Genomic DNA, 12,868 nt, shown 5'->3' with positions numbered 1-12,868 from the left:
GTATTTTAAAAATAAGTTCACAACCTGTTAGGAGAGCAAGTCAAGATAAATAATTAAGATTCCATGACTCTATCATAACCAAATCTCACTGACATCGCTGTTGTTTACACAACAAAACAAACATATTTTTTCTTTATTCAAGAGCGTGGTCTTTTAGTTGTAGGACACAACTTATTGATTTCACATTCAGAGTTTTAATGCTTTCCCTCCAAACTGCACACAGATTTGCCAACCCTAACCCTAATCTAAAGGATTAGCATGAAATCAATCAAGTCATATTCTCAAACTAAAAGACCATCATTTATGGGCTATAGTTTAATTATCAGAATCAAACATAATAATATAAATGTCCTATTATTGGCCGATAATTATTGTTCATCCATAGTCTGTTTTATTTTTAAGATTAATGAAAGCTGTTGCAGCCTGTTTACCCCTTACAAACTGATATTTGACATTTTGTAGCGATCAATAACCTCCAAAATTAACGATGCAGACAGTGATATCGCGAGAGTTTCACACGGGATTTATTATGGTGACTTACTACCACTACACTGTAGTTGCTTCTCTTATAAACAAACAAAGTTACAGTAATAATATAATTATTATCGAACGTAACTTAAACGTTAGCTTTGTACCGTTTGATCAGACAATAAATTAGCTAATAAGACATTCACATAACTTTTCAAGTCATCTGTCCCGAGTCAAAGTCAAGTCTAGTCTTTTATCGGTGTTAGACAAGTCTTCAAATGTCTGACTCGAGTCAAGTGACTCCCATCCCCCATCTCTGACAACTGCAGTACAACTTCAAGTAGGAAGATTCACGCCACCCACCTGATCACAGATCAGCTCCCACTTCTTCTCGTTGTCATAGGAACGCAACAGACGCACCTTGTCAGGAGGAAGATTCATCGAGTTCTGGAACACAAACAGACTCACCTGTACACCTGATTGAGAACTGATCGATCACCATTAATCAATCACCACTAACCCGGTACACCTGATTGAGAACTGATCGATCACCATTTATCAATCACCACTAACCCGTACACCTGATTGAGAACTGATCGATCACCATTAATCAATCACCACTAACCGTGTCCCCAAAGTCAGTTTTTTGTTGTGTTGGATCAGTATATGAAGCAGAACCAATCCAGAATACTTCGGACCCGAACTCCATGTTTAAATTGCCATGGCGACAGCTGCAATGCCGGTAGCTCCTTCAAACTTCATATATTTTTATTTTATTCTGTATTTTTTGGGCTTTGGTGCTGAAACATAATTGAATGATGTCTGATTGGATTTTAAAGCTAAAATCATTCAATTTGATTGATCAGGAGATTGTGACTCACATTCAGATGTCCTGAACTCCTTCAAACCTCTGTTTTTATTTGAACTGTTTGAATTAATATGTGTTTCCAGCTTTATTGCTGGTTTAAGGTTTAAGGACCTCCTGGACCTTAATGTTACCGTCCTGGTGATGCAGCTCTGCTATCCAGGGGCATCTTGTAAGCATCCAAAGTGACACTGAGGCCCAGTCTACTGTCCGCCTGTCTGGCTGGGGAAGTATGTCCGTCAAATATGGCCAGTCAACTTTGTCAGCTTTTTTATGATTTAACAAATAATAATAAGAAGAATAAACAGAATATTAAGTGAAGACAATTAGTCTTAATTTTTTTCATGGGGCCGGTGAGAGACCTGGATAGTGCATTTGGGGGACACTGGCCCCAAAAAGGCTGAGAACCACTGACCTATGTAGACCTGTTAACCCCCTCAGCACTGCCACAGTCAGGGCCTGAAATAAGCCAGTACTTCTGATATCTGCCCACATCATACTGTTACATCTTACTGCATACAGCCAACTCCTGGTGAGTCTACGTTTTTTTTGCTGGCCCACAGACAGCTGCTTGAGCCCGGGGAGCTCTGCAGAAGAGAACCAGAGCTTCTGGAGGAATAAACACTCGTAGTCACACCGGATTCTGCTCTGGAGACGATTACACTATTTAATCTTTCAACTTTTGGGATTAAAAAGTGGATTTATCTTCACTCTCCCTGCTCAACCTGTCTGCTGAGGTCTTGATGAGATAGAACCAGATGGACTGGTTCTTTAACTTGTGGTGGTCTCAGAGGTATCCGTATCTTCAAACAGACTCTGAGCGCCCAACAGGTCCTACATAAACCAGACCAACTAGTCTCTGTGATGATATAAGGATGTCTCTCCAGGTTCACACATCAACCTCAGAGAGACCTGTTCCAGGTTGCACCAACTGGTCTTTACGAAGACTTTATGACTAAACTTAATCCAGATTTGAACTACACCTGATCTACGTGTGCTAACAATCTCATGCTGTTGTGCTGATTTGTTGTCTTTTTTCCTTCCTTTGATCCTTCAGAACGTTGCTGTAAATGAGCTGTACAGAGATTGCCAATCAGTCCGATGTAATAACAGATAAATAACGGATCGATCAATGATTGTTCACACACAACTGATCTATGATGTAAACACAATATCACCAAACTCCTGTAAAAAATCCTCCATTTTTGTGAGTTTCTGAGTGAAAACAGACTTTATAAACTTTATACACTGTACATGATACTCCGTACATTGTGTCTGTTTGTCCACTGCTGGCTGCTCTGTCTCGATCAATGATCAGTGATCAATGATTCACTTTGTTAACAACACACACTTGAATATCATTCATTTCTCAGTCTCACCTGTAGTGCTTTAATTTACACACAGTTCTGTTGAATCTCTCTAAGGGTCGATGGCACAGAACAGAACGTTATCAGGCTACATTATATATTGTATATATATTTTATATATAATATATATCTATACTATTCAGTTATTTCAGGTATCTAAACAGGCTCGTTACATTCATTTTATAAATTTTGTTGAATGCCTTTCCAACAGCAAGAACAGTTAATATCGTAATATCGAAGCTAGTTTTGTTCATTTCATAGTTTAGTACATCCCAGAGCCAGTACTTCTCAAGAATCAGTACTTCTACTTTTACTGGAGTCTGGAGAATCTGTGTATCTATTACAGTAAAGAATGAGTTTACTTTAACCAACTCTGGTTTGTGCGTCTATGCTGCTGGAAACAGAAGAAGAAACAGTCCAAAGCTTCATTTCATGAATCAGAATACTTTAGTTTGCGTGGGAGTCGCTCAGTCTACCTGAGGGTTGCGGGTTCAAGTCCAGCACAGACCACAGTATGGAGTGTGGACTCGTAGCTGGAGAGATGTCAGTTCCACCTCCTGTACACTGCTGAGGTGCCCTTGAGCAAGGCACCTAACCTCTAACTGCTCCCGTAGCGTCACTACGTGACGGCCCATCACTCCATCTCTCCACATTTGCATGTCTATAAGTCCTGTGTGCGTATGATTGTGTTTTGGGCCTCTATATGTGTCTAAAGCATAGAGTGAACAGTTTCCCCATTGGGGGTTAATAAAGTATATTTTTATCACTCTGACTGCGTTCACACTCTCAGAATAACAGTTGCCAACTTTCTTCCACACAGACAATTGATCAGGAATCATTAAAGGAATCAACAAAGAATTAGGCTGATAAGCAGAATTGACAACGGTATTGGTATCAATAAAATGTTATCAGGTTCCATCCCTACTGACAAGGTTCCAAGCGACGTGGTGCAACCGGCGTTACCATCAGGTCGGACTTAGAGCGCCACGTTACAACTGCCATGGTTTAAGACCCTAGCGCCACCATCAGGTCAACATGTATCCAATACTGCAGAACTACAGATATTCCCATCAGCCTCAGCTGCTAATGTTAGCATGCTAATAGGCTATCTGTGTGTGTGTGTTTGTGTGTGTGTTTACCAGTGCGATAGAGAACCTCTCTTCCAGCTCAGCTGGGTCGGGCATCGGGAGTCGGACCGGGGCGGCTCTGGACCGGATCACGGCCAGCTGGCTCTCCATGCTCTCTGCGTTCCCCATCACACACACACTGCAGACAGTCACACACTGATCACACACACAACACAGTGAACACACCCACCTACTAACACACACACACACACACACACACTCAGCAGACACACAGGAACATGTGGTCGGCCATCACTGAACGCAGACAGACAGGCGCTGGAGCTACTGAAGGCCTGTCTGTCTCTCTCCTGTATGTCTCTCTCTCCTGTATGTCTCTCTCCTGTCTGTCTGCTGTCAGACGGTGAAGATCGTCTCCCTCTACCTCTCGTCTCTCTGTGTCTGTCTGTGTCTCTCTTTGTCTCTCGTCCTCGCTGTTGCTGCTGCTGATGCTGATGATGATGATGATGATGATGCTGATCCAGATGAAGGTCTGATGCTGCGTCGTTGTGTGTTTATATTAAATGTGTGTGTGTAAGCGCGTGTCGCAGATCAGCCGGTTAATCCTCCCCCACTCCTCCCCCACATGAAGAAAGAAAGAGAGAGTCGGCCTCCCTCCTCTTTGTCTCTCTCTCTCTCACTCTCTCACAGCTGCAGTCTTTGTCTAGCTCGCTCGACCCTCCCTCCTCCCTTGCTCTCCCTCTGCTTCCTCAGACAATGAGCCTTCTGCTGCCACAGACTCCGCCCACCGACACACACACACACACACACACACAGAGGTGTTTAATCTGACTCTGGATCAGCTGCTGTAAAACACACGTCTGTATTTATTAGTTTAAACATTATTATTATGATTATTATTATTGTGTGATTGCTGCTTGCATTATCTTCAGTATTTATTTTGCTTTTTATCTTTTTTTGTCCTCAGTTCATTTTATGGACCGGTATAAAACATCATTAACATTTCACATAGGAAGCCTATTAATGTCATTCCAGGGATTCATTTTGTTTTTGATATCTGTTACAGTTATTGAGATATAATCAGTATGAGTCACATAAACCTGGTACACAGGTTCTCCACGGAGATATGCTAAACATATTAAAGCATGTTTTCAGTAGTGCCACAATGTGGACAGTTATTAAGAATTTTTCACTTTTTTACCAATGTAATTGATAATGGCCACGCCCATTTGCACCTTAAAGACATTCCGCTATTTTGGATATTTGATTTAAAACATCTTTACTGCCTTTTTACACATATTCTATCTAATCTTCACCATAATTGGTAATTGGTACATTTAGATGAATGCAAACACAAACCAATCACACATTATCTTCAGTCTTTATTTTGCTTGTTATTCTTTTTCTTCATCCCTACATTTTTCAGGAAATGAAAATGTTGTTGTTTTAGTAATATTATTATTATTATGATTATTTAACACGTAAATATGTTGTAAGTATGAGTACTGTAGTAATAATATTCATATTATTATGAATATACTTATACATATTTTTAATTTCATCTGTTCTGAGTAACAAAACAGTAAAGATACTCAGTGGTGAAAGTATTGCAGTACTCTGATTAAAGTACTGCAATACTCATTGGTAAACAGCTCCCTCTGGAGGAGGTTGCTAAGCCCTCACCCAGAGACATGGGACCCCAACATACAGCATCCTAACCTCAGCAATAAAACGTCCTCCAACCCAAAAGCATGTGAGGCATTATTATCTCTTTACATTATTATCTAGTTATATTATTATCTCTTCACATTATTCTTTACATTATTACTAGTTATATTATTATCTCATTTACATTATTATCTAGTTATATTATTATCTCTTCACATTATTATCTAGTTATATTAATTATCTCTTCACATTATCTCTTTACATTATTATCTAGTTTTATTATCTCTTTACATTATTGTCTCTTTACAGAGAATCTTGAATCTTGAATCTTATGTGGTTACATTATCTCTTTACATTATTGTCTCCTTACATTTTTTGTCTCTTTACATTATTGTCTCCTTACATTCGTGTCTCTTTACATTTTGTAGTAGGGTCAGTTGAGTGGAGACCCTAACCCGAGCATCATACCAGTCCGGGCCTAGTAACAGCCAGAAACCCGTCTAACCTCACCCCAGCACTCCTCTGCTGTCTCCCCCTCCATCCATCAGGCAGAAACAGACAGTGCATGTTTTTGTCTCCTTCCTGTGTCTTCTCCAAAGAAAGAGGAGGTTGGTGCAGCCATTTCATTTAACACAGAACATCTTACTCTATCCTGGGGGAACTCCACATCCTCTTTATTTCCACCAGCTTTGGTCTGTTCTGCAGCGTTGTGCTCCACATTTTGTAAACAACCCTCCATCCTTCACTTCCCCACATTGCAACATAAAATCTCGCCTCCTCGTCTCCACACCACCAAATGTTTACTACATCCTCACACTGAATTTCAGTATGCAGCTGCCTAAGCCTAACCCTGCTGCAACATGTGGGGGTCCTAACCAGTCATTGTGTCTACCCTCCCCATCGCGCCCTCGCTGTTTCCATGTAGAATCTCTTTCTCTTGGATGTTGGACTCTAAAATGATTTGATTTCATTGTGTATAAGAGCTGATCCAGAGTCAGACAGTGTTTCACAGACACAGGCCAGACAACTGTCAGAGGAAGTGATGCATTGTGGGTAGTGTAAGTGGCGGAACTTTGCTCCATTGATTCTGTTGTAAGGGTGACAGTGCTTCTAATAATAATAATAATAATAATAATAATAATGAGAATAAGAATATTAACAACATTTATAACTTCCATTAAGTCCATTAAGCAATATATCTTTAACAATCACAAGGTTTGAGTTACTGTAGGTTCATCCAAAGGTTACATTTCCTGTTGATCATTGACCACAGGGGGCACAGTGGGTACAGGGGGCACAGTGCTGCGGTTGACCACAGTGGGCACAGTGCTGCGGTTGACCACAGTGGGCACAGTGGGTACAGGGGGCACAGTGGGTGCAGTGCTGCGGTTGGCCACAAGGGGGCACCAAACTGAACAATATTACTTTCCTTTTTAATATTTGGCTCCTTCAACAATAATAATAACAAAAATAAGAATAGTAATAATGATAATTCTTAATAATAATAATTATTATTATAATAAGAATTATAGTGATAATGACAATAATAATGACAATAATAATAATTATTATAATAAGAATTATAGTGATAATGATAATAATAATAATGATTAGAATAATAATCATTATTATTATTATTTCAGCACTGCGGACAGTCTCTGCAGGAGCCCCGCCCCCTCTGATTCAGGGCTCCAGGCTGCGTCAGAGAGAGAGAGAGAGAGAGAGAGACAGAGAGAGAGACAGGTGGAGACAGACAGGTGGAGACAGACAGGTGGAGACAGTGATGGAGCTGCAGACAGATTTCTGTTTTGTCCTGATGGATTTTTAAATTTGAACATTTGAACAGACAGACAGAGAGACAGAGAGACAGACAGCTCCTCCGCTGCTGCAGAGAGCCTCGCGCCGGTCGGTCCCGTTGTCGTCATGGGAACGGTGCTATCTCTGTCTCCGGGCTCGCGGAAAGCTGCGGCTCGTGGGCCGGAGAAGCTCGTGGAGCTCGCGGTGCAGAAGCCGCTGGAGCCCCGCGAGGAGGAAGAGGAGAAGGACGAGAAGAAGACGAAGAAGAAGAAGAAGCGGCACCCGGTGCTGCTGCACGCGCTCAGCTGGAAGAAACGTCTCGTGGCCGCGCGAGCTAAGAGGAAGGGCGGGAAGAAGGTGAAGCCCGCGGTGTCCGAGCCCGGGCACGTGCAGCGGGAGCAGGCGGGCACCGACAGCCGCCACAGAGCGCTGAAGACCGGACACAGACACGGACCCATCCCGGTACCCGTACCCACCGTACCGAAACACACCCAGAACCAAAACCAGAACCAGGATAGGCCGGACCTGATCATCTCCCCGCGGAGGGTGGTGGTGCAGGTCAGTGCGTGCGCATGTGTGAGGCACATGGGATACAATATGAGTTAATAGAAATATAACTCTATTAACTGTATCTAACTGTATTATACGTTTTATTATTCATTAATAAAATACTGTCAGCATTATTATATCTAACTATATCGTTTTATTATTCATTACATAAAATACTGGTCAGACATTATTAATATCTAAACTGTATTATCGTTTTATTCATTTAATTAAGATACTGTCACGACATATTAATTACTAACTATTATCCGTTTTATTATTATAATACTGTCCCAGACATTAGGTGTGTAATATCTAACTTGTATTCATCGTTTATTATTATAAAATACTGTCAGACATTATATAATATCTAACTGGTATTATTCGTTTTATTATTAATAAAATAATACTGTCAGACATTATTAATATCTAACTGTATTATCCGTTTTATTATTATTAATAAAATACTGTCAGACATTATTAATATCTAACTCTTCTAACATTATTTACACAGACCCAACAGTTCCACCATGAACATGGAAGAGTCCATGTTGACCTCAGTGTGTCTGTTCATGTTTGACTGTAGACATAAACACTCACATTACACAGAACAAAGTCACAAATCAAAGAAAGGAGGCGAATGTTGAAATAGTTGGAAACATCCTGTATCATTCATAGAGAATCCCAAACTAATGAGTTCTCCTTCAGTTGTTCACTGCTCTCTCTTTCTGTCTCCTCTCAAGGCATCTACAGGTGAGCTTCTTCGCTGTCTCTCTGACTTTCTGTGTCGACGTTGTGTCAAACTGAAGGAGCTGTCGTCCAATCAGATCGTCCTGTGGTTCCGAAATGTAGACAGAGCACTGCTGGTTCAGGGCTGGCAGGTCAGTGGTTGTGTGATCTCCAGCTGAATCCTGATATTTAAGTTGAATGCAATACAAATGTAAAACACTGCTTTACAGTACTCTTTGTTAGCAGTAGCCGTTCTCTCTATAGTAATACTCTTCCTCTCTGCCTGCAGGACCAGTGCTTCATCAGTCCTGCCAGTCTTGTCTTCGTGTACCTGCTGTGCAGGGAGGCTGTGGATGAGGACACATCTTCAGAGCAGGAGCTCCACTCCACCTGTCCTCACCTGTCTCTACCTGGGCTACTCTTACCTGGGCAATGAGATCTCGTATCCCCTCAAACCTTTCCTGGTGGAGTCCAGCCGTGATGCATTCTGGGAGAGAGCGCTGGAGCTGATCGACCGACTGAGCACCGATATGCTGCGAATCAATGCCGACCCACACTTCTTCACCGAGGTGTTTCAGGATCTGAAGAACCAGGGAGGAGAGAGGGAGAGAGTGAAAGAAAAAGAGAAGGAGAGAGAAAAGCAGGAGAAAGAAAAGGGGGAGAGGGAAAGGGAGGAGGAGGAGAGACAGATAATTAAGGAGAGGCAGGAGAAAGAGGAGGAGAAAGAGAACGATGGAGGAAACAGGATTGATGAACTGGATCGTTAAGAGATAAAAAAAGAGGAGAGAGGAGACTACAGTATTTGTTAATGAGACTCGCCAGCAGCTGTCGACCCGCTGAGGTCTGAATGTAAAGCAGCTGCACCTGCAGCTTTAACGCTGTTACCATGGCGACTGACGACAGTCAGATTGATCGTGACCTTTGACCACCTGCTGAAGAGAGACTGAAATGTGGACACTAGCTCACTTTAACTGCATGCTGTCAATCCAAACCAACAGTATCTCCTGATTGTACCATCGTGGATGTAGACGAGTTGCCGTGGCAACCTTACATACGATCTCCAGCCTTATTTTGTTTAGTTGCATAGCTGAAGAAAGCTTAACGTGTTAGTGCTGCAGGAAGGCGTTTATTTATCTATTTATTGATTAATCACATGGGGTTAGTTATTGACTGGTCATTATTTTTACCTTAATACACAGCTTTAAGATGGCTGTTACACTGGATGCATTGTGGGAAATGTAGTTTAACAGCTGCACTCGAATGACAGATTTAAAGCTTGATCACAAAATGAGAGCAGCCATGAGGAAGGTCATGGGACCTGGTGTTTTTTTGTCTTAAGGCTGAATGTAAAAGCAGTCAGGTGAACTGAACTGTGCCAACTGTTTTTGTATAGAAATCAAACCATCGACATAAACAACACGAGTCACCTGAGTGTCTGTCGCCTCTTCTTTCCTGTCTTTACTTCAACAGATCCATCCTACTGTCTTTTATTGTCTTCTACTATATTCTATTGTCTTGTATTGTGCCATGATAAGTCAATGCAGTAAGCTGTACTTATGATTGTACCTGTAGTTATTATTGTAGCTAGTTATTACTTTAGCTGTAGTTATGACTGTAGCTGTAGTTATGACCAGCTGTGGTTATGACTGTAGCTGTAGTAATGACTAGCTGTGGTTATGACTGTAGCTGTGGTTATGACTGTAGCTGTAATTATGACTGCAGCTGTGGTTATGACTGTAGCTAGTTATGACCGTAGCTGTGGTTATAATTGTACCTTTAGTTATGACTGTAGCTTCTTATGACAATCTAGTTCTGACTGTAGCTATGGTTGTTACTGTAGCTGTGGTTATGACTGTAGCTATGGTTATGACTGCAGCTGTGGTTATGACTGTAGCTAGTTATGACTGCAGCTGTAGTTACTACTGTAGCTGTGGTTATGACTGTAGCTAGTTATGACTGTAGCTGTGGTTATGACTGCAGCTATGGTTGTTACTGTAGCTATGGTTGTTACTGTATGCTAGTTATGACTCCAGCTGTAGTTATAACTGCAGCTGTGGTTATGACTGTAGCTATGGTTGTTACTGTATGCTAGTTATGACTGTAGCTAGTTATGACTGTAGCTGTGGTTGTTACTGTATGCTAGTTATGACTGTAGCTAGTTATGACTGTAGCTATGGTTGTTACTGTATGCTAGTTATGACTGCAGCTGTGGTTATGACTGTAGCTATGGTTGTTACTGTAGCTAGTTATGACTGCAGCTGTAGTTACTACTGTAGCTGTGGTTATTACTGTTGCTAGTTATGACTGTAGCTATGGTTGTTACTGTAGCTTATTATGACTGTAGCTGTAGTTACTACTGTAGCTAGTTATGACTTTAGCTGTATTTATGACTGAATTGATTGAATTACTGGCTGATTTTTATTTTCAATAGAAAATATCTAAACATGGTGGATGTTTTAAAGTACGACTTTCCTGCCTGATTCAAAGTATTTTTTTCTAATAGATGTGACAGGTGTGTTATTTAACATGTCTTTAATGCAATGGTAAAAAGAGGACAGAGACAAGGGTTCACAGCAACACGACAGCAACCAGTATACTAATAGAAATTGACTAATGATGATAGCAACGATAATAGCCTCAACTATGGAGGATGATGAATAATAAGAATAGTAATAATAATAATAATATCAGTAATATTGGTAGTTGGGGTCAAGTAGGACCATGGCAGCAGGAACCACCAGGATCTATGAGAACCTGCGAAACAAGAAAGCACAAAACTACTCTGTGTGTGTGTGTCATTGCAGTCAGTCATCACCATATCACTGCTCCGGTTTTTGTGAATAACAGTGACAGAGGTCACATGATGCACCTCTGCTTGCTGCTGATTGGTTCATATTTGCTGCAGAGAGAGAGAGAGAGAGAGAGAGAGAGAGAGAGAGTTTGAAGAATAAATGTGCAAAAGCTCCCGAGAAAGGAGAGGCACTGAGTACTTCCCTTTAACTCGCCTCCTTTAATTCTCCTTGAGTATTTCAGTTGAGTGTGTTTGTCTCCTCTCAGATAGAGAGAGATGTGAAAACACGTTTTTAACTGCAGACAGTGCACAAGCAGTTAAGGTGAAAACAACTGTTGTAAACACTGGGTGAGATGGGTTACGGTATATTGCTTTTAAGGGAGTAGCACCCCCTGGTAAGTTTTGATAGGAAGGTCGTAGAGATTTGAAACCAAGCTGTACACCCTCATGCCAAGGCCCTGGCTTTTGATTGGTGCCACCCCCAAGTGGGTGGGACCTTGCGTTCAAAAGTTATGCCCATGTCAGAGGTTGAAAAGTTTGTATCTCTGCAACGGAAGGTCGTAGATACTCGTGCACAAGTCATGCATGTTCAGCTTGGTCGAATTGTGTGGGAGTGAGCCCGTTTCCAAGTGTCTAGGACGTTCAGTTCTTGAGTTATTCCCGTTTGAGTGTTTCCGTTCATTGTTAATGGAGCAATCCTATGTTGAAAAATTTCTAAGTGTCAGCTCTACTATGGGACTTTTCAGAAAGTGTCTAGGAGCACGTTTCAGGACTTTGAACTTTGAAAGGGTTGTATCTCGGGAACCGAAGGTCGTAGGGGACAGCTCTGGCGTGTTCAGCGTGGTCGAATTGTGTGGGATACAGCCCGGTTCCAAGTCTCTAGGAGGTTCCGTTCCCAAGATTCACACTTGCGTTGCATATATGCTGTAGTCCCTAGATTTCACACCAAATTTGTCACCAGTGGTGAATAACTTTGTCCGTGAGCGTGCTAGAGCGATGGAAGCGGTGTCTATCCCCCCATTTTCGGGCCTGCCCTTTCCATTTGTGCCGGTCTGAAGTGGGTGGGACTTGTGGTTGAAAAGTCACGCCCATTGGGTTAGGTTTAGGAGAAGAAGATGGTTTATAAAAAGGGGGAGTCCACTGACTTTCTCCATTGCACGGGCACATGGGGTTTTCCTTCATTAATTTCAACAACAATTCACAGTAAACCACAGAACAAGAACAACAGTAGTGTAACTCTTGGTTTTTGGGGGCCAAAATACCATTGTTGGTAGACTGGTTACCCTCCATCCACCACCATTGTAAAAATAGCCTGTAGAGCTTTCATAGCCCAGAATACCATCGTTGGTAGACTGGGCTTTTTTGTTTTGACCATCTACAACTTATTGTCTCTGGTCTGTTTTTAATCTGGCAATCCAGAGCCTCTCGGCCTGCACTCTCTGGGCTGCAGACCAATGGGGATGGCCTTCCAGGCCTGCAATTATCACGTTATCAGCCCCATGTGTCCGGAAATGATCGTATAGTGCAGACACTTTAGTGGATTTGTTGATGT

At 41.8% G+C, this 12,868-nt stretch overlaps 2 protein-coding genes across 3 annotated transcripts in view; one reads left to right on the top strand and one right to left on the bottom strand.

Moving 5' to 3' along the window:
* Positions 1-4,393, bottom strand: part of LOC118340113 (formin-like protein 2) — a 14,966-nt gene extending 10,573 nt beyond the window's left edge. For both annotated transcript variants that reach the window (XM_035677977.1, XM_035677978.1), the window contains exons 1-2: positions 3,840-4,393; positions 832-915 (exon numbers count right to left, since the gene is read on the bottom strand). In XM_035677977.1, the coding sequence (XP_035533870.1) occupies positions 832-915; positions 3,840-3,956 (201 nt within the window). In that variant the 5' untranslated portion in view covers positions 3,957-4,393. The remainder of the gene's footprint in view (positions 1-831; positions 916-3,839) is intronic.
* Positions 4,394-7,210: 2,817 nt separating this feature from the next.
* On the top strand, positions 7,211-9,941 carry LOC118340095 (cyclin-dependent kinase 5 activator 1-like). Its single transcript, XM_035677955.1, is given in 4 exon segments — positions 7,211-7,808; positions 8,540-8,677; positions 8,815-8,916; positions 8,918-9,941. Coding segments are annotated over 4 exon segments (1,047 nt in total). The 5' UTR covers positions 7,211-7,376; the 3' UTR covers positions 9,293-9,941.
* Positions 9,942-12,868: the final 2,927 nt, after the last annotated feature.

This window comes from Morone saxatilis, unplaced genomic scaffold (genome assembly GCF_004916995.1).
Source record: "Morone saxatilis isolate NCDOM2014 unplaced genomic scaffold, NCSU_SB_2.0 Contig6, whole genome shotgun sequence".
Taxonomy (NCBI): domain Eukaryota; kingdom Metazoa; phylum Chordata; class Actinopteri; family Moronidae; genus Morone; species Morone saxatilis.
This window is presented reverse-complemented; position numbering and strand designations above follow the sequence as displayed.